Source organism: Entelurus aequoreus, linkage group LG25 (genome assembly GCF_033978785.1).
Source record: "Entelurus aequoreus isolate RoL-2023_Sb linkage group LG25, RoL_Eaeq_v1.1, whole genome shotgun sequence".
Lineage (NCBI taxonomy): Eukaryota > Metazoa > Chordata > Actinopteri > Syngnathiformes > Syngnathidae > Entelurus > Entelurus aequoreus.
In genome coordinates this window covers 16,263,783-16,290,165 of record NC_084755.1, presented here as the reverse complement: position 1 = coordinate 16,290,165, position 26,383 = coordinate 16,263,783, and the positions used below count along the sequence as shown (strand labels likewise).

The 26,383-nt window shown below is 39.9% G+C and overlaps 1 protein-coding gene across 4 annotated transcripts in view; it reads right to left on the bottom strand.

The window, feature by feature from the left end:
* gnav1 (guanine nucleotide binding protein (G protein) alpha v1) overlaps positions 1 to 26,383 on the bottom strand; it is a 28,977-nt gene that overhangs the window by 1,684 nt on the left and 910 nt on the right. The window contains exons 3-9 of one of the 4 annotated variants that reach the window (XM_062036842.1): positions 26,280 to 26,377; positions 21,301 to 21,393; positions 14,900 to 15,060; positions 10,121 to 10,249; positions 8,556 to 8,685; positions 7,057 to 7,128; positions 5,716 to 5,803 (exon numbers count right to left, since the gene is read on the bottom strand). In XM_062036842.1, coding sequence (XP_061892826.1) covers positions 5,716 to 5,803; positions 7,057 to 7,128; positions 8,556 to 8,685; positions 10,121 to 10,249; positions 14,900 to 15,060; positions 21,301 to 21,393; positions 26,280 to 26,377 — 771 coding nt within the window. The remainder of the gene's footprint in view (positions 1 to 5,715; positions 5,804 to 7,056; positions 7,129 to 8,555; positions 8,686 to 10,120; positions 10,250 to 14,899; positions 15,061 to 21,300; positions 21,394 to 26,279; positions 26,378 to 26,383) is intronic. The other 3 variants (XM_062036843.1, XM_062036844.1, XM_062036845.1) reach the window with 3 other exon arrangements.

Sequence of the window (26,383 nt, the reverse complement as noted above, 5' to 3'; positions counted from 1 at the left end):
CCATTTTCTTGTCATTAGAATTAAAAACAATTAGGGAAATCCAAGCCTTGATATCATCAAGACAAGCGAGTAGTGGCTGCATTGAGAAGGCATGTTTTCTCTTTAACGGAAAATAAGTTTGGCTGTCATCGGCATAACAGAGAAAAGAAATGTCATGCTTTCTTAGGATTGAGCCCAGGGGAAGTAAATACATGGAAAACAGAATTGGTCCTAAAACTGAGCCCTGTGGGACCCCACATGTCAAGGGAGCAACAGAAATTCTGTACCAGCAAAATTTACAGAGAAGGTTATATTTGTTAAATACAACTTCAACCAACTGAAGGCAGTACCACAGATGCCCACTTGATGCTGTATGTTGTTAAAAAAAATAATTATGGTCCACTTAATCAATGATGCTGTTATATCAAGTAAAACCAAAATCACATGATCACCTAAATCTTTTGCTTGGAAAATGTCATTAAAACCCTTAACGTGACACGGTAAATATCTGAAATATCACAGTCCTATAAAAAAGTTTTTAACTAGATAAAAACAATTTTCTCAGAGATCTTTGAGAGGAAAGGCAGCTTAGAAAATGGCCTAAAATAACTAAGACAGAATTGTCCAGATTTCTTTAAAAAGGAGTTGAACAACGGCATGTTTAAAACTGGGAGGAACACCAGAAGGCAGAATATTTAAAATGTTAAGAACAGGCCGCCCTATGCAATAAAAACATCTTTATAAAAAGGTAGGAGGGACAGCATTATGGGGGAACCTGAGGGCTTCATGTGATCAATTAGCTCCTGTAACTGCAGCAGAGTCAATTGCTCAAACTGATAAACAGCAGAGAAGTGAGAAGGGTCAGAGGTCGGAACAGAAATAAGACCCCTAGCAGTGGCAACCTTATCAATAAAATACTCTTAAAAAGGCATTGCACAACTCAGAAGGGTTCCAAACATGTAGGCTGAGGGGCATAAAGAACAGTCAATGGTTTTAAATAAGACACATGGGTTAAGGCTATCTGAGGCAATAATAATTGCCAAATATTCTCTTTTTGCCTCTTTTACTGTGCTCTGATATCAATGCCAATTGTCCTTTAAAATCCAGTGACACCTGAAGCTTGTCCTTCGACCCGCGTTCAGCTTTGCGGCACTAACCCCTCACAGCACTGGTTCTATCTGTTAAAACCAGGGTTTTGACCTTAATTTGAGCATTTTTGACTTTTTAAAGGAGCCACGGAGTCCAAGACTGTCTGACAGGAGGAGTGAAACAATGAACAGAGTTTCTCAGTGTCAGAAGGTATAAAAAACCTGGTTAAAAGCAATAAAAAAACTGACCAGCAGTGGAAGGTTAAAAACTCAACCGTACTCTTTAGCTGTCAAGTGCTAACTGGCCTCAAAAAGCACATTGTCACAAATGTCCAAGTTAAACACAGGTAGACCATAGAAGAAGACAAGGTCAAGCGTGTGACCATGTGTGTGGGGCCAGACATAAACTGTCAGATTAATAGTCAAGGCTTAAAAAAATCCTTAACCAGTGGCTTATCTAGACAGCATACATGGATATCAAAATCTCCAACAATGAGGACACGGTCATAGTGAGGCATAATTCCTGCTAAAAAGTCTGAAAAGTCATTTATGAAGTCCTTGTATTGAGGCGGGTGGTAAATGACAGCGCACAGCACCAAATCAGAGCGACACACCTCAAATAAAGTCATCTCAAGGCTGCCGAAAAATGACGAAGGAAAGCATTGCTTACATTTATAGTCATTTTTATAAAGTGTCGTCGTTCCTCCTCCTTAGCCTGAGGCACGGGGAGAGTTAATATAACAAAAGCCAGCCAGCAGAAGTTAGAAGAAAACACTGGATTCAACGGCACAGAGCCACGTCTCAGTTGTGCATAGGACATCCAGACAGCGAGCCTCGAAGAAATCTGAGTGGAAATGTTTTGTTTGACACTGATCTGGTGTTTACCAGGCCAATTCTGGCAGGAGAATGAGACCGATGTCACAGCAGACTGGGAATCCTGGCACAGAGACTTTAAATTTGAAGGATTTACCCCACGTTGGTGGCACCAGGTTGAGCAGGTGCGACGGTGACAGTGGGCCAGAGAGCAATGAGGCAACTGCTTAATCCATTTCCCGACCGGATACTGTGAAAAGAGCACTCCAGGAGTACCCTCTGCTTTACCCGCCGTCACGAAAGCATAGGGATGGAAACTGGAAAAGGTGAGTTGGGACTTCTCAATGTAGCGGGGGCAAAACATTTCGACCACCAAGATCAAATGAAAAGTTATTTTTGACAGGTCGTCTAAAATCCAGCAGTGCTTGGCAAACATACACCAGCAGAGATTTGAAATGTTTAGTGCAGAAGGACAAAATCAACAAAAACTGAAACCAGACAGAGCGGTAGACGGCACACCAAACATCTGCATATGTCTCACGTGTTCACATGCGCTCAATTTGACTATGGGAGGTTCAGTTATTTAACAGGTTATGGGGGTCAAACTACTAAATTGGAACAGTCAATCACAAATTAATTAAAATGGATAGAAATCACATTAGAAATGTATACCTAATGGTGTCATGAAAACCTTGGTTGATTAGTTGTCACATTTAGATTATTGTTTGGTTATTTGGACAGATACCACAGAAATGAACTGAAAATAAAGCTGCTCGAGTCGTCCTAAATTGCCCTCTTAGGACAAGTGTTAGACTAAAAAAAATTTCTAGCTGGCTTGGTTAACTGTAAAGGGTGGGATCAATTATTATGTTCATTTTATTACAAAAACTATTAACAAAAAAGCCATTAATACTTTACACCAACCAAACTGTCATTTTTCAAAAATACTCTACATTCCACACGGCAATGAAAAAAAAAAAAGTTGCTTTTCAATACCTCTGTCAAACTAACTTAATGCAGAATACCTTGTAGTATAGAGCAATGGTGGCTTGGGATTCACTTCCTCAATTTCTGATCATGGGAATGAATTTAGTAATTTTGTAAAAGATTAAAGGTGACATATTATGAAAAACCAACTTTTCTTATCTGATGGTACCTCCTTTGTGCATTTGGGATCCCCATAGTCCAAAAATTTTAAATCAAACTATGGAGGCATTGCAGAGATATTCATAGAATAATCTTGCCGTCCTTCATTGTCTTTGGAATTTTCTTTGTCCCGTGACGACGTTTGAGGATATATCCATATATGGTAAAAATGTAAACTGAAGATCTTTGCGCGAGTCCGCCTTTGGAGTTTGACGCTTTAGTCAATAAGTTCCTTCATTTGATCTATCTTCTTTGTGGGGGCCAGAATGGCTCGTACATGCACATGCATCCTTCACTGTTGCCATTTTAATAGAAAGTATCGTACAGTTCTAACATATACGTCAGTAGACTATATGGAAGCGCTAAAAAATAAAGACTCAGTTGAGTTGAGGTACATAAATAAGACCCACAAAACAGCGCATCGTGACGAGACGGTCTGTAAAACAATCTATCCAACATTTTGACCAAAGAACCAACATTACATGTTATGTAAACCACAAGGAAGTGTCTTAAAATGTAAAAAAAAGAAAATAAAGAAAAATAAAAGAATCATAATACTAATAATTTAAGACTATCACATCTCTATCACGGTTCAACGCTCCATTCCGATTCTTTCATGAGCCAGGGTTGGTAGTGCAGGACTTCTTCGAGAACCCCACGAACACTAGACGAATGTGGCAGGGCATACAGGTCATCACAGACTATAAAGCTGCCCCCCGTCCCTGTGACAACAGCATCAGCTTCCTAAATGACCTAAACAACTACTTTGCGAGATTTGAGGCACTTAACACCACTCCGGCGAGGAAATCCATCCCTCGCCCTGATGAGCAGCCGCTCAACCTGGACACAGCGGATGTCCGTGGCACTAACCCCCATCATAATGAAGTGCTTCAAGAGGCTGGTAAAAGGAGTACATTGTCTCCAGACTTCCCCCCACATTCGACCCATACCAGTTTGCTTATCGCCCTAACCGCTCCACAGAGGACGCCATCTCCTCTGCACTCCACCTGAGATTAGAACATCTGGAAGGAAAAGACACACGTGCGGATGTTGTTTCTGAAGTCACCCCCATCATAATGAAGTGCTTCGAGAGGCTGGTAAAGGAATACATTGTCTCCAGACTTCCCCCCCACATTCGCCCATACCAGTTTGCTTATCGCCCTAACCGCTCCACAGAGGACGCCATCTCCTCTGCACTCCACCTGAGCTTAGAACATCTGGAAGGAAAAGACACACACGTGCGGATGTTGTTTCTGGACTTCAGCTAGGCATTCAACACCATCATCTCGCAGCACTTGGTGAGCAAACTGGCCCCCCTTGGATACAGTACCCCCCTATGCAACTGGCTGCTTGACTTCCTCACAGACATACCCCAGTCTGTGAGAGTGGGCGACAACACCTCCAGTGCCATCTCCCTAAGCACCGGCTCCCCCCCAGGGCTGCGTCCTGAGTCCGCTGCTGTTGACATTGATGACTCATGACTGCTGCCCCAGGTCCACTACTAACCACATTGTGAAGTATGCGGACGACACAACAGTATGGGCCTCATCCGTGACGACAACATGGACTACAGGGAGGAGGTTAAACATCTGGTTGACTGGTGCAGAACCAACAACCTGGTCCTGAACGTCGACAAGACCAAGGAGATCATCGTTGACTTCAGGAAGCACCAGTCCAGCCACGCTCCACTCTTCATCAACGGCACAGCGATGGAGATGGTAAGCAGCACCGAGTTCCTGGGGGTGCAGATAACTGACAATATGACCTGGTCCCTACACACAGGAGCTCTTGTAAAAAGAGCTCAGCAGCGCATGCACTTTTAGCGTCGGATGAAAAGAGCACAGCTCCCTCCACCCACTCTCAGCACATTCTACAGAGGCACTATAGAGAGCCTACTGACCAACTGCATCTCTGTCTGGACTGGAGAGCTGCAGTGCCTCAGACTGGAAGTTTCTTCAGAGAGTGGTGAGGACAGCGGAAAAGATAATCAGGACTCCTCTTCCTCCTATCCAGGAGATCGCAAAAAGCGGCTGCCTGACCAGGGCTCAGAAAATCTGCAGCGACTCCCCCCACCCCCACCAAGGACTGTTTTCACTGCTGGACTCTAGAAAGAGGTTCCGCAGCCTCCGAAGCAGAACCTCCAGGTTCTGTAACAGCTTCTTCCCTCAGGCCGTAAGACTTTTGAACGTATCATAATAATCCCCTCAATTCCCCCCAAAAATGGATTAACTCGCAGGAATATAAGGACAATATAACATACATCCATAAACCTGGATGAATATGCAAAAGTGCAATATATTTATCTGTACAGTAATTTATTTATTTATATCTGCACCTTATTGCTTTTTTATCCTGCACTACCATGAGCTAATGCAACAAAATGTCGTTCTTATCTGTACGGTAAAGTTGAAATTTGAATGACAATAAAAAGTAAGTAAGTCTAGAAGTCCAAGAGTGTTTGTATGTGTGGTTTTACATTTCAAATACTTTATACTATGCTCTTTTGGAAGGTGCCTCTTCGATACCTAGGGAAATGATTTCTCATTTTGTTGCATCTACTGCTAAATAGCAATGATTTGAAAAATCAACTGTTGATATTTAAAGTGTAACTGCAAAGTCAAACAGGAAACATTTTTGTTGAATTTCCTAATGGTTTACGTTACAGTCAGCAGGCCTTTTCAAAGCATACCTTTAAAACTGGAAATGTATAATCTCAGGTGTCTTCCAGAATGTAGGATCTTCTTCTGGAAAAGGTCTGTTTTGTTCAAGAACAGAATCTGCAAGATGGAAGGTAGTTAACCAACACTGCATTGACTGAACATTCTGAGGGGAGATGAGGAAGGTGGCGACTGAGGCTCACAGCTGTTCCTTATCACCTTCAAATGTCAGGCTTAGCAAAATAAGCCTTGAGAAATATGTCCGCATTTGTAGACAACCTCATGTAAATCCAAAAAGCTAACTTTCTCAGCCTTGAAGAAGCCACTTCATTCACTGTCCATACTATTAGAATATATGCAATAATATAAATATGATCCCCCTGCTCCCTTTTTCTTTTTTTTAATCTCTACAGCAACTACGAAGTAAACATGACTAGCAAACATTAGGACGACAAACAATACATTTGCACATTACCTGAAGCTATATTTGAATAAATCTTGGTTAATATCATAGTTACATAACAACAAAATACATCCACAAAATCACTTAGATAAAAAAAGCTGTAAGACAACAGCAGGACTGAAACCGGGAGAAAGTCAGACACGCTTGCATAAATTGTTTGACAAATGTTAATTGTCAAAAAACTCATCACGGAGAGCAGGAAGCGCTGAAAGACAGGACACTTAACGCAAATCACCTGCTCAAAGCTGCAAATTAGGCATGTCAAATGCAATCATGATCCCCAATCAAAAACAAACAAGCGTTAAAATTATTTGGATAGTTATGAACAAACAAATCTACACTAAGGATGCTCAAATGTGCGATTTTTTGCACTCTTTAAACAATGGAATTATGGCCAGTTGGTGCCATTTTCCTCTTTCAAATATGTAGTCTATATACATAGCATTAAAAATGTGGGAATATACAAATGCAAGGCTGTAAACAAACCATAATGTATCCTACAAGGCATCCCATATTTCTTTCCATTAATTGGATTTTCTTTCTTCAATATACAGAATCTGTAAAATGTTTACACATGCCTTCTCAGACAGCATGAATAACTATCCATCCATTTTCTACTGCTGGTCCCTCTCAGGGCTGCGGGGGATGCTGGAGCGTATCGCAGCTGCATTCGGGCGGAAGGCAGAGTACACCCTGGACATGTCGCCAGCTCATAACTATGCTCACACTTTATTGCAATAATACTATAATAATATTTTAATAATACTTTCATTTGTGTCACTCTTAATGTTCTAGCAAACTTGTTTTTTCAAACAGCTCAGTGGGCGTGACTAATATACAATTGAGTCTCATTAACTTTGCCTGAGAAGTGACTTTAAAGTGAGAACGGTTTGGTTAAAATCCAACCTACCACTGAGGTGGAATTGAAGAGAGTGTTGGAACAGAGTGATGTAAAAAGCTCAAGGCTTTCCTGCAGCCGGTTCTTGGAATTTTCCACAATCGGGGAAAAGAAAAAATGTTAGCGCCAAGTTTGTTAAGGTAATACTGCTTAACTGTCAACTCTAGGGATGCAACAATTGACCTGTTTTACTATCAACAGTAAAAAAAAACGTCACGGTTATACAATCGCAAAGGTGTGTTTCAGTCCTCCTCCCAGACATTATGCCTGTAAGTTATTTTCAGCACAACCTGCACAGAACGAAAAGTTAGATCAGCGGTGCATTTGCTTATACCCACATATCGAGAGACATGCTAGTAGGCTACATTAGCTTAAAAATGTTAGCAGGACATAGCAGCGCTTATACTGCAGGTACATATCGAGAGACATGCTAGTGTGAAACATAAGCTTAAAAATGGCAGCAGGACAAAGCATCAAACTTTACCCAACAAAAATTTAAGTTGGAAGTGTGGGAAAATTGGGGGTACTTAAATGACCATGACCAGTCATTGAAGACGATTGTTCACGCTTTTGCAAAACCAGGGTCTAATACGCCAATATAGCGCAACATTTGCTGAATCACCACCAAGCTTTACATGCCAAAGTAAGGGTAAGACATACAGTTAAATCATGGCAAGTTACTTAATGAAAAATGTAATTGGTAAAGCATTAGATATACACGTGTCACTCAATCAGTCTGTAGCTTAGCATTGACTCAGTTCAGTGTAAGCAGGTCATTCAGTGACAATTTTACCGTTTTTGCTTCCTTCCTGTCTGTGTTGAATATACTACATACGCAAGTTAATATAACAAGTGTAAAACAGTAACAAAACCAGGAGTTTATAGAATAAAATCAATATACGTACCCTTGGATCTAATTATGTGCATTCCAGCTATTATTAACACTGTATAAAACATTAAAAACAAAATAGGCATGGATGAAAACACTTGTTTATACCCAGATAAATAACATTTTACTCTGGGAGATCAATAAAGTTAATTTTAGTCTTATATAAATAATACAATTACTAATTTATTTAGTATAAATATTTGTGTTTATAGTTATTTGTACTGTTATATTAGATTACTGTACAGTAATAAATAACACTTCAAAATCTTCAAGTAATGTGTGATTTTATAAAATGTTTGTTGTTAGATTAAAGCATAATAATTGCGAAACCGTAACTATTACTCAGACTACAATCTATCCATCCATCCATCCATCCATCCATCCATCCATCCATCCATCCATCCATCCATCCATCCATCCATCCATTTTCTACCACTTGTCTCTCTCTGGGTCACGGGTGGCTGGAGCATATCCCAGCTGCATTAGGGCGGAAGGCGGTGCACACCCTGGACAAGTCGCTACCTCATCGCAGGGCCAACACAGATAGACAACCAATCATTCAGTCAAAATGTATAATTGCTGCATCCCTAGTTGACTCATCGAATGTGTTTTCACAACATACCACAGTTGGCTCTTCGGGGAGGGACATGTCATAACTGCTCATGGCCACAATGAACAACACGGCTTGGATACAGTCAAAACAGCGCAGCCATTTCCTCCTCTCGCTCCGCTGTCCACCAACATCGTACAACCTGTTAGCACACAAATTAGCTCATGCACAGTGACTTTTAAATGTTACAAGCACATAAATATAAAGGGAGCAATGCTCAATTTAAAAGATTGTGAACAAATCAGTGATACATTGATTTTTATTAAATGAAAAAAAGCCAATTGTGTATTCAAAAAGTATACAGTCAGAACCCAGTTAGTTGTATGATCTGCACTTGCTCTCAGCCACTACCACCTAAAAATTATACTGCCCAATGATATGCTGTACCTCAGCTGATTTATAACCACGGCATCCTTAATCTGAACGAGAGATCCATCAAATTCTATGTCATCAACAATAAAACCACAACCCAAGACGCCTACTAGTAGTGTTAATGTCACAAAACTAACACCCTCTGGCAATGCAGCTTTGTAACAATAGAGTTGGGGGAAAAAAAACAAAAAACACCAAACTCATAAAAAAAAATAGGATGTAGCACTTAGCAAAGCCAAGGGCCTTGGTGACACTGATAATGAGTTTCCATTCGGGTCAAACCATCTCCAGGTGTGTGTGATTACACCAGGGCGTTTATCCACCAGGTCGCGCATCAGAACGTGTCTTAGAACTGACATGTGACATCAGCAGTTTGTCATAGAGAACACATGTAGAGCATCAGTCCTAAAATATATCTCCTTTAGCGTGGGCTATCTGAACAATGTCAAATGTTTTAGTTGATTTGGATCGTTAATGCAATAACTATCAACATTTGGACTTGAAAATAATTGTTAAAATAGATCACACAACAATAACAGAGGCATAGTACCAAATTATGGGCCCCCACAAGAAATACACATTACACACATTACATACACATTGCATGGACTTGATTAAAACCAGCTTTTGAAAACACATGAAAAAAATCCTAATTAGATCTTAAACTTTTTAAAAATGTGACTAAGATATCTCAAGAAAAATCCAAAACTAAAATCATTTGTTTCTGTTAAAAGGGCGAACAAATTCAATGTAAAAGTGGCCAGAATATGAATTTAGATCATCACATAACCTGTCATTATTCACTTATTTATAAATATGTCATGTTTTAACATTAACATATTTTTCAGAGTGTAGAATTACTGATTTAGATAGGATTATCATCAGTGGATACTATCATCATAATAACATATTATTATATTATTAGTGCATTTCCTGGGAGGTAACTCTCACCCTCTTTTTAAAACCTATAGTGGTGCCCTGTTTCTAACTTTAATTGAGGCTCTTTGAATGCACCTGGGGGGCTATGAGATGCAAAAGTGAAACGTTTACTTAACTTTCTCCTTTGCAGACACATACATTTAGATCATTAGCACCTAATCCTTGTTCCAAAATGCTGTTGCTATGTGTGAATGCGTAAATGTATGAATGGGCGCAACATCACATGCAAGCTTCATGTGAATTGAAATACATTATCTGAGACTTACCGGAATATAACATCATTCACTTGGAACTGCGTCTCAATGATTCCACAGGTCCTTACTCTCACTCGGAGAACATCTCTCTCAGTGGGCACATAGTTGGGAGCGATGATTCGACTCATGTTCTCGAAGAAACTGAACAGAGAAAACCTCACAATCTCAAACATGAGCCACAAAAACACATCTGGCTTGAATATGCATTCGCCTATATCAATATTTCACCAAACTACAACCCTCACTTTTCAACAATCATGCTTTACTGTAGTTTATCCTTTTATGGTTAAAATGTATTTCGAACATGCATGCAATTTCAACATGATACATCACAATTTCCAGTTTCTCTTCACATGTTCGAAAGGAGTAGGAAGAAGCAGAGCTTATTTTATCCTACCACTTTTCCATTACATAGCAATTGCTAACACTCTTGTTCTCTTCCTGTTTATATTCACAATATACTCCATAAATTATAACAAAATGAATAAATAAATAAATAGTGAAGTAAGTAGTATTTCATATAGTGTGATATAATGGTTCTTTGTACTTTGTAAACACTGAGTTTGAACAGTTTCTTAAATTGGATCATATCAGTTCACTGATTTCTTTACTTAATCCATTCCATAATTCAATTTTACATACTGATACACGAAAGGTTTTAAGTGCTGTATGTGCATACAAATGTTTTAAGTTAGATTTTTCTCTGAGGTTATATTTATCTTCCTTTGTTGAGAAGAGATGTAAGTTCTTGAGTAGCAGGTTATGGTTTGCTTTGTGCATAATTTTAGCAGTTTGCAAATTCACCATATCGTGGAATTTTGATATTTTTGATTCAATAAATGAAGGGTTTGAATGTTCTCTATATCCAACATTATGTATTATTCTAACTGATGTTTTTTGCAACACTGTTAGTGACTGAAGTGTACTTTTGTAGTTATTTCCCCACATTTCTGAACAATAAGTCAGATGTGGTAACACTAGTGAGCAGTAAAGAATATGAAGTGATTTTTGGTCCAATAAATATTTAGCTTTAGTCAGTATTCTTGCCACCTTATGTTGTATATTTTTTATATGAGATTTCCAGTTCATTTTATCATCAATCATTACACATTTTAGAGACAATAGTAGACAAAACATTGAAATACTTTAAAGTAGTAAGTATTGAGTATAGCAGCAAACATTTTACTATTCACTGAAATGACAACACACAGCTATTCTTATCTAAAAAGGTTTTGGCGGTTATTGTCCCTTATTTTTTACCTGGTGGTCAGGTGACCCTGCTGAAGACTGCAAATGGCAGTTAAACATGTCAAGCAAACAACTTTTGCTATATCTACATTCAGGGTGGTTCTAGGCAGGCATATATGAGGGGGCAGTCAGAAATGTGAAGAGGGCATCATGTGTAAATACTGTTCCATCATGCTCCAGCACTTTTTTGTTGTGCTAATAGTGTTAACATTGCTTACTTCATTGAATTTGGTTGTTAGCTATGTGTCCAACTCCAGCCTGAAGAAGTGGATTGCATTTTGTCAGGCCTCTACCTTCAGACCTGTACAACTAAGTTTCTCACCTGAAGACTATGTTCCTGCTGGTACAGCTCTTAAACTCACTGGGGTATGCAAGCCCCTCACCAAAAAAGGTGGCAATCCCTCCTTCATCCACATTTTATCAACCATCACAACATGTATCTTAATTTGATGGCCTAATTCTTAATTTTAATTCTTAATTTTGTAGGTAAGTGATTTGGATAGCTAATGTTAGTTATCATTGTGTGTATATTCTATCACAACAACATGACACCAAATTGTGTGTTTCTTCTCTTGGACTGCTTTTGTGTGTATGTGTGCACGCACCCCCTGTTAACGATGCAGGGTGAGTGAAAAGCCTGAATGCCAAACAAATTTGTCGGGACCTGTGTTTTTTCCACTCAGTTTGAGTAGTAATTGTGAAAAATACAGACATTTAAAAAATACATACATTCTCCTTTACCACTATTAGTAACATGTGCTAGCTATTAGTGTTACTGTTATACATTTTGGTTTGAACAATTTAACAAAGCAAGTTGCAAACATCACTTTTAAGAAAACCGTGGCGACTTTTGTTATACATTTTAACCTATTGTTTTATTATATTAATACATTTTATTCTGTTTTTAATCACTATTGTCAACTAAAGCTGAGGTAACAGGCTTTCGAAATAAGTTTGACTGATGATTTCATATAGTATCCCTTTATCTTTATTCTCTCATAATCAATACAAAATCTGACAGAATTAATGTGCAGAAGATTGTGGAAATCAAAGCTAAAGGCAAGCCGATGCAATATTGGTGTGTGTGTGTGTGTGTGACCTTTTTTGGCTAGGCAGTGCCTTTCCCTTGTACAGAAGGCAATCCATGGCAAAGCTAATGTCCCAAATGATCTTACACAAAGGAGGTACACGCTCAGTTTCTTGGGAAGTCAAGGGTGTCACGACACAGTCGGATCCAAAAATTATCTTGGGATAAATTGGTGTGGAGCCCTGCAGACTGCAAAAAGGGCTAGTTAGGCTTCGTACCATCCTTCCAGTTGTGAGCTTGTTGAGGTCCGATGAAATGAAACTGACACATTATCAAAATCAAGTTTGGCTACTTTATGTGGACTGTATATGGACCTCTAGTCACGTAAAATCAATTCCTCATTATCCTTCAAATATATATTTTCATTATTATATTTGTATTATTATTACTATTAATATTATATGATGCAAGTAAGATATACATTATTTTAGTACAAACTGCATCAACAGATCAATTCTTTAGGTACACAAACTAAAGGGGCCCCCAAAAAAATCAGATATGAGCTTTATAAAGATAACGCATGTTTGTTGTAGATCAGTGGTCCCCAACCACCGGTCCGCGGCCCGGTACCGGTCCGCGGCCCGGTACCGGTCCGCGGACTGATTGGTACCGGGCCGCGCAAGAAATTAAAAAAAAAAAAAAAAAAAAAAAAAAAAATTGAATTTTTTTTTTTTTTTTTTTTTTTTAAATTAAATCAACATAAAAACACTATATATACATATTGTGTATGTGTATGTCAATATAGATCAATACAGTCTGCAGGTATACAGTCCGTAAGCACACATGATTGTATTTCTTTATGAAAAAAAAAAAAAAATTCTGTCCTCAAAATTCTACACACTACCCTATGGCGACAATGTCAAAAGATTGGTTTTTTTTAGAATTTTTTGCAAATGTATTAAAATAAAACTATTAAGAAATCACACATAAATAGGCTTTGCTCAATATTTTGTTGATGCACCTTAGAGAGCAATTACAGCCTCAATTATTTTTCATTACGATGCCAGAAGACAGAGTGACCATCGGGTTCTTGGTCACTTCTCTGTGTAGGGCCCTTCCACCCCCATTGCTCAGTTTAGACGGCCGGCCAACTCACGGAAGAATCCTGGTGGTTCCAAACTTCTTTCGTTTACAGATGATGGAGGCCACTAACGAGGAGACCCACACGCGTCCAGACTGCAAATGAAATGCGCAAAGCTGCCACTTTTTTTTTTTTTTTTTTTTTTTACCTTGGAGCAAAAGTGCCACCTTCTCTATATAAAAAAAGGGCCACTATTGGAAATGAGTGGCGGTAGTCTAGAAAACTCACACAGATTGCGCCCTGGGTTTACTTTCCCAATAGCAAAAACCGGCCCGAGGTGGGACCTTGTATATAGACAGGTGCGTGCCTTTCCAAATCATGTCCAACCAACATAATTTATCGCAGGTTAAGCCAGTTCTTCTCAAATATTTTCTGTTACGCCCTCCCTAGGAAGAAGAAAATATTTCGAGCCCCCCGAGGTTACGCACCCCCCCTGACAATGCACTGTGCCCCCACAGGGGGGCCTGCCCCACTGTTTGAGAAAGACTGGGTTAAGCTGTAGGAACACTTTGAGGATGATCAGTTCAATAAGGATGCCCCTGAGCTAACTTTTGAGCTTCATGGCAAACACTTTCAATACTTATGTAAATGTGATTTCTTTGTTTTTTTATTTTTAATACATTTGCAAACATTTCTAAGAAAAAGTGTTTACCTTGTCATTATGAGGTAGTGTGTAGAATTTTGCAGGCAAAAATGAATTTATTCCATTTTGGAATAAGGCTGTAGAATAACAAAATGTGGAAAAAGTGAATTACTGTGAATACTTTCCGGATGCACTGTGTCATACAAGTGTCATCTCACCAACTGAATAAGGACTTGCTCTTATACCGGGACAGGGGTGTGGAATTTTACACCTGTCACCATGACCAGTGATGTCAAAAGCAATTGTCGCTGACTGACAAGTATTTTATAAGGCACACTAGTCATCACACATCTCATGCTTTGATTACAGTTTCTTGTACAGGTCTGATAGAGCAAATTGAAAGGATGTATTTGCGAATGATGCTATGGTTCAGAATCAGAATTATTGGCCAACATAGAAAAACGCAACAGCTATGAGAGAGCACAGTATTAAATGGGTTATACTTGTATAGCGTTTTTCTACCTTCAAGGTACTCAAAGCGCTTTGACACTATTTCCACATTCACCCATTCACACACACATTCACACACTGATGGTGGGAGCTGCCATTCAAGGCCCTAACCACGACCCATCAGGAGCAAGGGTAAAGTGTCTTGCTCAAGGACACAACGGACGTGACGAGGTTGGTAGAAGGTGGGGATTGAACCAGGAACCCTCAGGTTGCTGGCACTTCCCACTCACCCAACTGTGCCACGCCGTCCCCACGCTGTATTAACTTCACTATTATACTCACTAGAGTGCAGAGTCGTTTAGCTCAAACTCGTAACCTCTGGATGCAGCCGCTCGCACACCCAAGTCTGCCCAAAGCGCACAGAAAGCATGAGCCACAAAGGGAAGCAGCTCCTGGTCGTCTCCCATACACTGACTACAGGACAAGATGGAGCGGGCGTGAATCTAAAACAAAAAAAGCAAGAACTGTTGACATCTGATGGAGTGCTGGTAAAAATAAATAAAAGTTAGGAGGTCCACCCACTCCAGACCTCACAATAATTTTATTTTCACGTATAAATGATAGTGTGGTTTGGTTTGTACGTGTGAATAAAAAGCACAGAATTGTGTTTTGCTTTAGCGTCTTGGTAGTGGTCAGCACCAAAAGTTCAGTCTTACAAGAGTTATGGCATGGGAATGGCAACGTCTTCAAAGCTACTGTGGAAAGTTCCAACTTAAAAAAGGCAGAACCACTAACTTCTCCTCACAATATATACATATATAAACATATATACAAACATACACACACATATAGCTGCCTCTTGCAATAATATATTCCTATATACTTTTATACAGATAAATATAATCATTTCAAAAACAGATTGAAAAAGGCTCCTAATTTTGCAGCTGACGTATGCAGTAACATATTGCGTTAAATCCAATTGTATTATTTTGTCAAATCTATTAATCTAGTTGCTAATTTACTGTAAATATCTGGTTACTTTCTGTTGAAACATGGTTAGGTCTATACTTTTGTTAAAATGTAATAAGCACTTATTCTTCTGTTGGACACTTTACATTAGCGCTGCACAATTAATCGATATCGATTCAACATTGAGATTTTAATTAGTGCGATAGATAACTAGAAGAGGCGGATGGTTTTTTTTTTGCCATCACTGGCATTTAAGTGACAGATACACTATATTGCCAAAAGTATTAAGCCACCCATCCAAATGATGAGAATCAGGTGTCCTAATCACTAGGCCCGGTGTATAAAATCAAGCACTTAGGCATGGAGACTGTTTCTACAAACATTTGTGAAAGAATGTGCCGCGTGGAACTGTCATAGGATGCCACCTGTGCAACAAATCCAGTCGTGAAATTTCCTCGCTCCTAAATATTCCAAAGTCAACTGTCGGCTTTATTATAAGAAAATGGAAGAGTTTGGGAACAACAGCAACTCAGCCACGAAGTGGTAGGCCACGTAAACTGACAGAATGTTTGCTACAGAGCTCCAAACTTCATGTGACCTTACAATTAGCCCATGTACAGTACGCAGAGAGCTTCATGGAACGGGTTTTCATGGCCGAGCAGCTGCATCCAAGCCATACATCACCAAGTCCAATGCAAAGCGTGGGATGCAGTGGTGTAAAGCACGTTGCCACTGGAGTCTAGAGCAGTGGAGACGCCTTCTCTGGACTGATGAATCACGCTTTTCCATCTGGCAATCTGATGGACGAGTCTGGGTTTGGAGGTTGCCAGGAGAACGGTACATTTCAGACTGCATTGTGCAGAGTGTGAAATTTGGTGGAGGAGGAATTATGGTGTGTGGTTGTTTTTCAGGAGTTGGGCTTGGCCCCTTAGTTCCAGTGAAACGAACTTATAATGCTCCAGGATACCAAAACATTTTGGACAATTCCATGGGATGGCACTTCAAGTTCATATGTGAGTAAAGGTAGGTGGCCAAATACTTTTGGCAATATAGTGTATGTTCGCCAATCAGTATTGTTGAGCCTTGCGTCCTTTGCCTCCTGGTCAATCAATAGTATTTAAGGAAACAGCACGTATGTGTGCGCTATAGTGAGGCAGCCAGCACGCTAATAACAAATACCACTTGAAAAAGTTTTATGGTGACTCGGCCTTGGCCGATAGTAAGTCAATCAATTGTACAATAAATGTAAAAGAAGTTTAAATACTTTGCCAGCACGCTACACATGTCTGAGTACACTGAATAATTCAAATTATCTTAAAGGCCTACTGAAATGAATTTTTTTTATTTAAACGGGGATAGCAGATCCATTCTATGTGTCATACTTGATCATTTCGCAAAATTGCCATATTTTTGCTGAAAGGATTTAGTAGAGAACGACGACGATAAAGTTCGCAACTTTTGGTCGCTGATAAAAAAAAGCCTTGCCTATACCGGAAGTAGTGTGACGTCACAGGAGGAAGGACTGCTCACACTTTCCCATTGTTTACAATGCAGCGAGAGAGATTCGGACCGAGAAAGCGACGATTACCCCATTAATTTGAGCGAGGATGAAAGATTTGTGGATGAGGAACGTGAGAGTGAAGGACAAGAGTGCAGTGCAGGGCGTATCTTTTTTCGCTCTGACCGTAACTTAGGTACAAGGGCTCATTGGATTCCACACTTTCTCCTTTTTTCTATTGTGGATCACGTATTTGTATTTTAAACCACCTCGGATACTATCCTCTTGAAAATGAGAATCGAGAACGCGAAAAAGACATTCACAGTGACTTTTATCTCCACGACAATACATCGGCGAAACACTTTAGCTACGGAGCTAACGTGATAGCATCGGGCTCAAATGCAGATAGAAACAAAATAAATAAACCCCTGACTGTAAAGATGGACAGAAGATCAACAATACTATTAAACCATGGACATGTAAATACACGGTTAATGCTTTCCAGCCTGTCTAAGCTTAACAATGCTGTTGCTAACGACGCCATTGAAGCTAACTTAGCAACGGGACCTCACAGACCTATGCTAAAAACATTAGCTCTCCACCTACGCCAGCCAGCCCTCATCTGCTCATCAACACCCATGCTCACCTGCGTTCCAGCAATCACCGATGCGGTCGGCGGCCCGGTGACGGAGGAAGTCAAGGTGAGGTCGGCGGCTAGCGTGTCTGCTATCCATCTCAAAGTCCTCCTGGTTGTGTTGCTGTAGTCCGCCGCTAATACACCGATCACACCTACAGCTTTCTTCTTTGCAGTCTCCATTGTTCATTAAACAAATTGCAAAAGACTCACCAACACAGATGTCCAGAATACTGTGGAATTTTGGGATGAAAACAGAGCTTTTTTGTAGTGGATCCAATGGGGTCCGAATACTTCCTTTCTCTCCGTGACATCACGCGCATATGTCATCATATCTAGACGTTTTCAACCAGAAGTGTCGCGGGAAATTTAAAATTGCACTTTATAAGTTAACCCGGCCATATTGGCATGTGTTGCAATGTTAAGATTTCATCATTGATATATAAACTATCAGACTGCGTGGTCGGTAGTAGTGGGTTTCAGTAGGCCTTTAAAGGGGAACTGCATTTTTTTGAAATTTTGCTTATCGTTCACAATCATTATTACAGACATGACAATGTTTTTTTTTAATACATTCTAAATATTAAATGTGATCATAAGTCTGCTTACAATGGCACCTATGGTAGTCATTCAATTCTGCCGATAAAGCCCCTAAAAAAACATCCAAACCTCTCTATTAGGGTTTTATGTACATGATAAGTATATATGTAATATAGTAACGGGCACATTAATAACATTTAATATTCACATATTTTGATAATTAAGCATACGCGGCGCATTAATTTCAAAAGCGCATCACGTTTGTTTTTTTTTCTTCTTCTTCATCACTGATTTCTGCTCAGTATAAGAACCAACAAACATAATAAAACACCACTTACCGTACAAGGTCTGCTGTCATTTGGATGCAGACTGCTAGGCTGTTCATATTCTCCCATTGATATATTCCCATTTATGTCTCATAATCCTCGCAAAGAAACGGGGTGGGACCAAGCGCTTTCTGTGTCTTTCTCACCAGTTCCAGGTACTGAATGGCTGTCAAAGTGTGCCAACTTGTTGGTTTATATTTTCTGCAATTTACTTTCCAAGTGAGATGCATGATTTATGATCTACAATCAACCTACAGGGAGCAAGAAAGCGAGGAAACCGCAGACCACTCGATGTTAACATAGGCAGACATGGTAGTGATCACGTCGCCACTATAAATAGTTTGTCTGCATTCGCGCTTATAACAATATCACTAATACTTGGTTAATATTCAGTCACGAAATGTAAATGGTGTTTGTTGGCGCTGTTTGAATGGTTATTGGATTTTATGGGCGGAATAGAGGAACTCCCATTGGCTTCGCTGTAAGCAGACTTCTACCGATGCGTTTATTTAGAATGCAAAAAAAAAAAAATCCATTCGTCGCCATGGTTTTTCTAGTGATTGTGAACGATAGGCAAAATTCCCAAAAATAAAGTGGCGGTCTCTTTTAACGGTGTGATTAATCCCCTTATAACAATGATTACGCAGGTTCCATCTAACGGTGCGCCAAAAAAATCACTGAAGTATTCAAACACAGGGCTACTGTTCAAACTGTGTAATGTTACAGTAGCTTCTCAAATATTTTCTGTTACACCCCCCCCCCCCCTAGGAAGAAGAAAATATTTTGCACCCCCCCCACCATGACTAAAAATAGTATATTTTGTCGATACATTTGTTATGACAATAATGGGTTGTACTTGTATAGCGCTTTTCTACCTTCAAGGTACTCAAAGCGCTTTGACAGTATTTCCACTTTTACTTTTACACACACATTCACACACTGATGGCGGGAGCTGCCATGCAAGGCGCTACCAGCAGCCATCAGAGGCAAAGGGTGAAGTGTCTTGCCCAAGGACACAACGGACGTGACTAGGAAGGTAGAAGGTGGGAATTGAACCCCAGTAACCAGCAACACTCCGATTGCTGGCACAGCCACTCTACCAACTTCGCCACGCCGTCCCAGCCGTCCCAATACCTCTGCATAACATTGTAAGCTTATAAAAAATAAAGGAAACAACACACCAGTCTTCCCTTGTCCCCCACCGTGGCTACAGTGAAGCCAAGTGCGACATACGCGCATCATATTCTGGCACAGCAAAAAAAGCATGTTCCCAGAGGTTACGCGCCCCCCCTGACATTGCAACGTGCCGCCCCAGGGGGACCCGCCCCACTGTTTGAGAAAGACTGCAGTAGTCAAAATTATGAAATACACTTGTAAGGCAAAACCTCTGCTTTGTTTTTGATGAAAATGTAGGCCTTCTATGGTATTGTATTTTAATGTTAGTCCTTATGGTGGTACTGAATAGCTGAAGAGCAAGTGTTGGAAAAGGATGTGTCTAAAAAGTGTCACCAAATAAGAGATACATTCTCACTATTGTTATTGCTCTGACTTTGTTTTTTTATCAGATGTTAGGGAAACGATGTTAAAGGTCATTGTATGATCTATTCTTATCCCATTTATGAAATTAAGTGAAACAAGTGAAAATATTTTACCAAAGCGATTATATTTTAAAGTAGCTCATGTCATAATGTGTGTTGATTGTTTTTTTTTGTCTCTTCATTGACTTGGGAACTGTTCTCAGCAATCCAAGCAGAGAAACTTATTAACATAGTTTGCCTCTTCATGTATGCACTGGCCAGTAGTGATTGTTTTGACCCTAAATTGAAGTAGTTTACAAATCAATTGATTTGATATGATCAATAAACTAAATAAAAGTACATTTCCCAAATTGATACACATTTATATATACATTTGAGATAGTAATTTACAAAGAAACAAAAACATTTTCAAGTCAGCCAACCGCCCAGTGGGTAGGATTCCCTTGGCTCAAGAATGACACCTAGTGTTACAAAACAGGAATTGCTAGCAAACCGAAAGGCAGAAGTTTATACAGTGGTACCTCAACTTAAGAATGCTTTAACTTAAGTGTTTTGGGATAAGAGCTGTATCTTGGCTAATTGTTATGCTTTAGGTCGCAAATGTGACAATACACCACGTAAGATCCGCCCAAAACATCTGGTCTTACTCGCTAGCATTAGCTTGTAGCTTGAGATGGAGATAACTCTGTATTTCCTACTGTAGGAAGAAAGAAAGTGTGTATCAAAGACAGTGCTGAGAAGAAGAGGATGATATTAATTGAATTAAAGAAAGAAATGCTCAAAAACATGATTGGACATGTCAACAACTTGGCAAAATTCAAGTCTATCACTGCTAGTCAGCACCTACTGAAGCAGAACGAGTTCACCACTAGCCAAGGATGTTAAAATAATATCTAAATGGCTGATATTTATACATGAAAATATGGAAAAGCTGCTGATAGTGTGTTTGACAGAGAAGCATTTGACTCAATGGTAAATGCTGTACATTACATTACTTCACAAAACTGCAGGAGTTCTTAATGTTACATTCTATTTAATTATTTTTTATACAATATTTGTCATCTAAAAGTTAAAACATATAACCTGCAGTTCTTGAGGGCCGGGCACCAATTCAATCGATTTTAATTCATTTCTGTGGGTGATGTTGATTTGAGACAAGTGTTTTGAGTAAAGAGTCACAGAACCAATTAAGCTTATAAGTAGAGGTACTGCTGTAGTATTAGGTGAAATCAACACACCTTATTCTTTTTGTTAGCCAGGTTTATCCTCAGCATCCCCATTCCTCGGAGGACAAACTTCATTGATGTGAGGAGGTTGTCGAGGACTGCCGGCTGGCAAGAAAAGTTGTAAACATTAAAGCTCTTGTATGGAACCAGCTCAAAATTAAGTTTTTGTACTAAAAAAATATATAAAACATCCAAAACCGGGTAACATTTATTATAAAAAGTCAATGTCTATATTTTTCACAATTACAGTTGTCTGTGTTGGCCCTGCAATGAGGTGGTGACTTGTCCAGGATGATAAACATCACTTGCTCCTTCAAAAGTTTTTAATGGTCAATAGGCCTGGTTCAATAGTCAATGAGTCAATCAATTGCATCGATAAACTGCTATGTCTGGGTTTTTGTTTTCCTTTTTTTTTTTTTAACAAGGAGAAAAAGGTCTCACTCTCTGTATCGCTCTCAGCACCGGAGTGCTTTTAACAAGATAATTAACTAAACAGAGTGAGCCCTCTTCCCAGTCATTCACAATCTTTGTCTTGGTGGGCAGAGCGGCCACATATGCAGGCTGCTGATTGGCGCAGCCCCCAGCGGTACATGTCAGCGTTGAAACTGCCGACTCCAGTTTGTAGCCGATTTAGAGTTACCCATTCTCTGCGAGGCAGGTTTACACCTGGTGGCAACAATGTGCCAGGTCATACTGTAAATTGAGTGGGTCGTGGAGTCTCCTGCGAGCCAGTTCTCCATCTGTCAAGGATGTTGATAGTGTAGCCGCAAAGCGTTGCTGAATGGCAGGAGAAAGGGCGGTGAGATGGCAGGCGTTGGCGGTCAAGTTGAGAGTTCTGAACAAGGTTGTGTAGGGGATTGTTAACGTCCAGCAAGGCCTTGTTCACCAATCTCTGTCAGTACTCTTCTCTGCAAAGAGTCGCAGATGCAATGCCAGATAACACTGGCAGGAAATCAGATGGGTTGAGTCGTAGGCAGCCAGTGATAATTCTCAAAGTGTCCTTGAGTAATGTGTCCAGTTTTTTAGCGTGTACACTTTGGCACCATGATGGAGCTGCATATTCTGCGGCACTGTAGACTAGGGCGCCAGTGCAAAGGGTGGACGTCTTGGCTCCCCAGGATGAGCCTGCCAGACGACCAAGGAGGTTGTTACTAGAAAACACTTTGGCATGTAGAGATTCAAGGTGTTGCCTGAAGGTTAGTTGCCTATCTAGTTTTACCCCAAGGTATGTTGGAGTAGGGTTATAGTGCAGAGGTGTCCCGTTCAGGTTGACTGTAGGCTGGCGCTGAGCTTCGTTGTTGACGTGGAAAGCTGTAGTGGTGGTTTTTGGCATGTTTAGCTTCAGTCTCCAGGTATTATGATAGGCTGCTACAAGTGCCATGTCTGCCAAAAGCACGTCATCTACTTTCGACCAGCATCTGTCAAAGTGAAGAAGAGCGAGGTCGTCGGCATACCCGTACTGCAGAGATGTTGTGCATGGCAAGTCACTAATATAAATAAATGTTAAATACCATAGGCAGGGCCAGTACTGATCCTTGGGGAACTCAGTTTCTTAGGCGTCTTAGGCTGCTGCACTGTCCATTGCCTGTCTTCAGTATGAAACTGCGATTTGAGAGAATGTTGGTGATGAATCGCACTAGGTTGCGATCAGGGATGATCCGGAGGAATTTCAGAATCAGGCCCTGGTGCCACACTGTGTCATAGGCTGCAGTCAGGTCCACTAAGATGATGCCCGCCATACATCCTTTTTCAAAATAGACTTCAAAGTCATACAATTTGTTGTACAGTGCTGCGTTCGTGACAAAAGCCTGCTTGGGTGACAGGAAATTGGGGGTCCTTGACTGGTTCCAAACGAACAAGGAGGAGCTGTTTGAGGAATTTGAAGGGGACGCAGAGGAGTGAAATAGGGTGGTAGTTATTTGGGTCGGCTGGAGGTTTGTTTGATTTTGGCAGAGCAATGATGGTAGCTTTCCGCCAGATCTTGGGTATCGACTGACAAAAGAGACAGGAGGAGTAGAACACCTGGAGCCAGTCCAGACATTTCTGGCCGCAGTGTATAAGAAACTCAGGTGGGATGTTGTCAGGACCTTGGGCCTTTCCACTCTTTAGTTGGGTGATGACGTTAGTGAGATTCAGCTGAGAATGGTAATGATATACAGTATGGCGCTTGCCATAGGCTGGTTGTTTCTTGCTTGACAGATCTGGTGTGATCCTTGTTGGCATCCTCGAAGCAGCCATTTGCAAGGAGGTATGCAGCTAACGACTTGGCTGTCACTGGACATTGAGAATGTCTGGGGCTTCTACCTGTAAGGCGGTTAAAGGTCTTCCAAGCATTCCTGCTGGAGTGAGTGAAGTCTATTCCTTACACCAGTGGTCCCCAACCACTGGGCCGCACAAGAAATAAAAAAATAATTTGAAAAATATATATTTATTTTTTTTATTAAATCAACATAAAAAACACAATATATATATTATATATCAATACAGATCAATACAGTCTGCAGGGATACAGTCCGTAAGCACACATTATTGTATTTATTTATGGAAAAAGAAAAAAAAAAGAAAAGTTGTTGTTCACCTGACAAAACTGTTACCAGGGCTCACCACAAGGAGGTAGACAACTTGAGCCCCAGTTTATATTATTTTAAATGATTACCTGCATATATTATGATTACATTACAAACACTGTATTGTTATCGATTATTTCTTCAGTTTAAGAGCATGATGTAGGCAGTCTGTCTGCATAAAGCCAAATGTTTTTTTAAGTAAATTATTGAATATTGTTCTGTGTTGCACCTTGAGACAAGAATGTTGATTGACAATCTAAAAGTAACATGTCCTTCATATGTTATTTTCACAGTTTTATGCATTCATATGTAAAAAAAATATAAAAATAAAATGAACGGAAGGATGAAATTGCAATCGCAATTTGACAGAAAATTTGCAATTACGTCTTTTTCTCAAAATTGTGCAGCTGGGACAGGCTCCAAATCCCCGCAACCCTGAGACAGACAAGCGGTGAAAAATAGATGGATGGATGGAAATTCAACTGAACAAAATTTGTCGTTAGAGTGGAATAAGGTGACTAGCAATCATGGTTGTCACTCAGTGCTGTCAAACAAATAGATCTTTCAGAACAAAAATATATATTCTTTAAATGCTGTAGTTGCTATATTACTGTTGAACTCATGAACCGATTTTGTAGCATAACATTATTCTTTTCCTGTGCACCATGTATTACTTGAGGCGTAGTTTACATGGTTGGACCTGGAAAATAGTGGGCTACAGTATAACACAGGGATCCCCAAACTTCGGCCCGCAGACCAGATCTGGCCCACCAGCGTCCAAAATCCGGCATGCGGGAAGTCCAAAGTTTAAAAAAAATTTTTTTTTTTACTTTTTTAAAATCTGTCCTTTCTAATCCATTTTCTACCACTTGTTACTCTCAATGTCTCCTAAACGCTCAGGCAAATCATGTCTAAAAATGCATTTTCCCATCAATAACGTGACATGATCGCACTTGGAATATATATATATATCCACATTTTTAAACCCAATGTGGCCTCCGAATCAAAAAGTTTGGGGACCCCTGGTATAACACAAAGAGACCCTTTAAGGCTGTTTTACATATAATTCAGTGCACAATTTTTTTTTTTTAAAGATACTTGATGCACACTTTTAGGTTTCCTTAGTGTTTAGTTTGGTGTTGTCATGGGACCAAAAGCTGCACTGAAAAGAATCATTACAGGAAGTATGGACTTTGTGAAGGTTATTTTCATAATCTGCTATATTTTCCATCTTAAACTTCATAAAAAAGCTTCGAAAATCAACTTTTAAAGGAGACCTATTATGCAAAATAAATTTTTCCTACCTATTGGTAGCTGTTTTAGTGTATTTAGGACCTGCATACATCTCAGAGATTTGAAATCAAACCATGCAGGTATAGCAAAAGATATTTATAAAACCATATTACCTTCTTCCATACTTCTTCTAAACGAGCTGTTTGGAATTTGGTTAATTTGTGACGTTTTTCCCAGTTGTGACATCAGCGGATATCCCATATATGGTAGCGATTTACCCGAGAAAGCCGTGCGCAAGTACGCCATTGTAGTCCGATGTTGTAGTGAATAAGTCCCTTCTTTTTATCAAATCTCTTGATGTGGGGAAGACTGGCTCGTACATGCACATGACACCTCTGCCGGTGCCATTTCTAACACAAAGTAGCATATAGTTCAAACTTATATCTGTCAGCAGACTCCATATTAAAGTGCAAAAAACTACAACATGGCTGGCGGGGAGAAGAAGCAGTCAAAGTGGAGGCACTTAAGACCGCCCACTAAACAGCGCATCCTGAAGGGACGGTCAGAAGGCGGCTTAAAACGGTCTGTAAAACAATCCAAACAACCACTTTTAGGTATTATGTAAACCACAAGGAAGTGTTTTAAAATGTAGAAAAAACATAATATGACCCCCGATTTTGGGGCGGTATAGCTCGGTTGGTAGAGTGGCCGTGCCAGCAACTTGAGGGTTCCAGGTTCGATCCCCGCTTCCGCCATCCTATTCACTGCCGTTGTGTCCTTGGGCAAGACACTTTAACCACCTGCTCCCAGTGCCACCCACACTGGTTTAAATGTAACTTAGATATTGGGTTTCACTATGTAAAAGCGCTTTGAGTCACTAGAAAAAAGCGCTATATAAATAAAATTCACTTCACTTCACTTTAAATAGCACTGATGTCACACGCATACAGGAAGAAATAATATTTGTAATTGGTGTAGTTTTAACACTGCTCCATGAGCTCAAATGAAACAAACCGCACCAGAGTTCACTTGCAAAACCCAACTGCAAATGTTCTCGGTTTTGCTTGTTTGGTGCACACCAGGGGTCTTCAAATCACAGCATTCACATTTGACCAAGTGCTCGAGAGTTCTTATTGACCAAAACAAACGTGACACTCTAAATTACATTAAAAAAATAAGAGCGACATTTACATGCACCTTGAAGCTGATGAGCTCTTGTTTGGAGAAGCCATGACTGTGGATGATCTTGATCTGCTTGATCAGAGTGCTCTTTCCACTCTCTGCAGCTCCTAAAA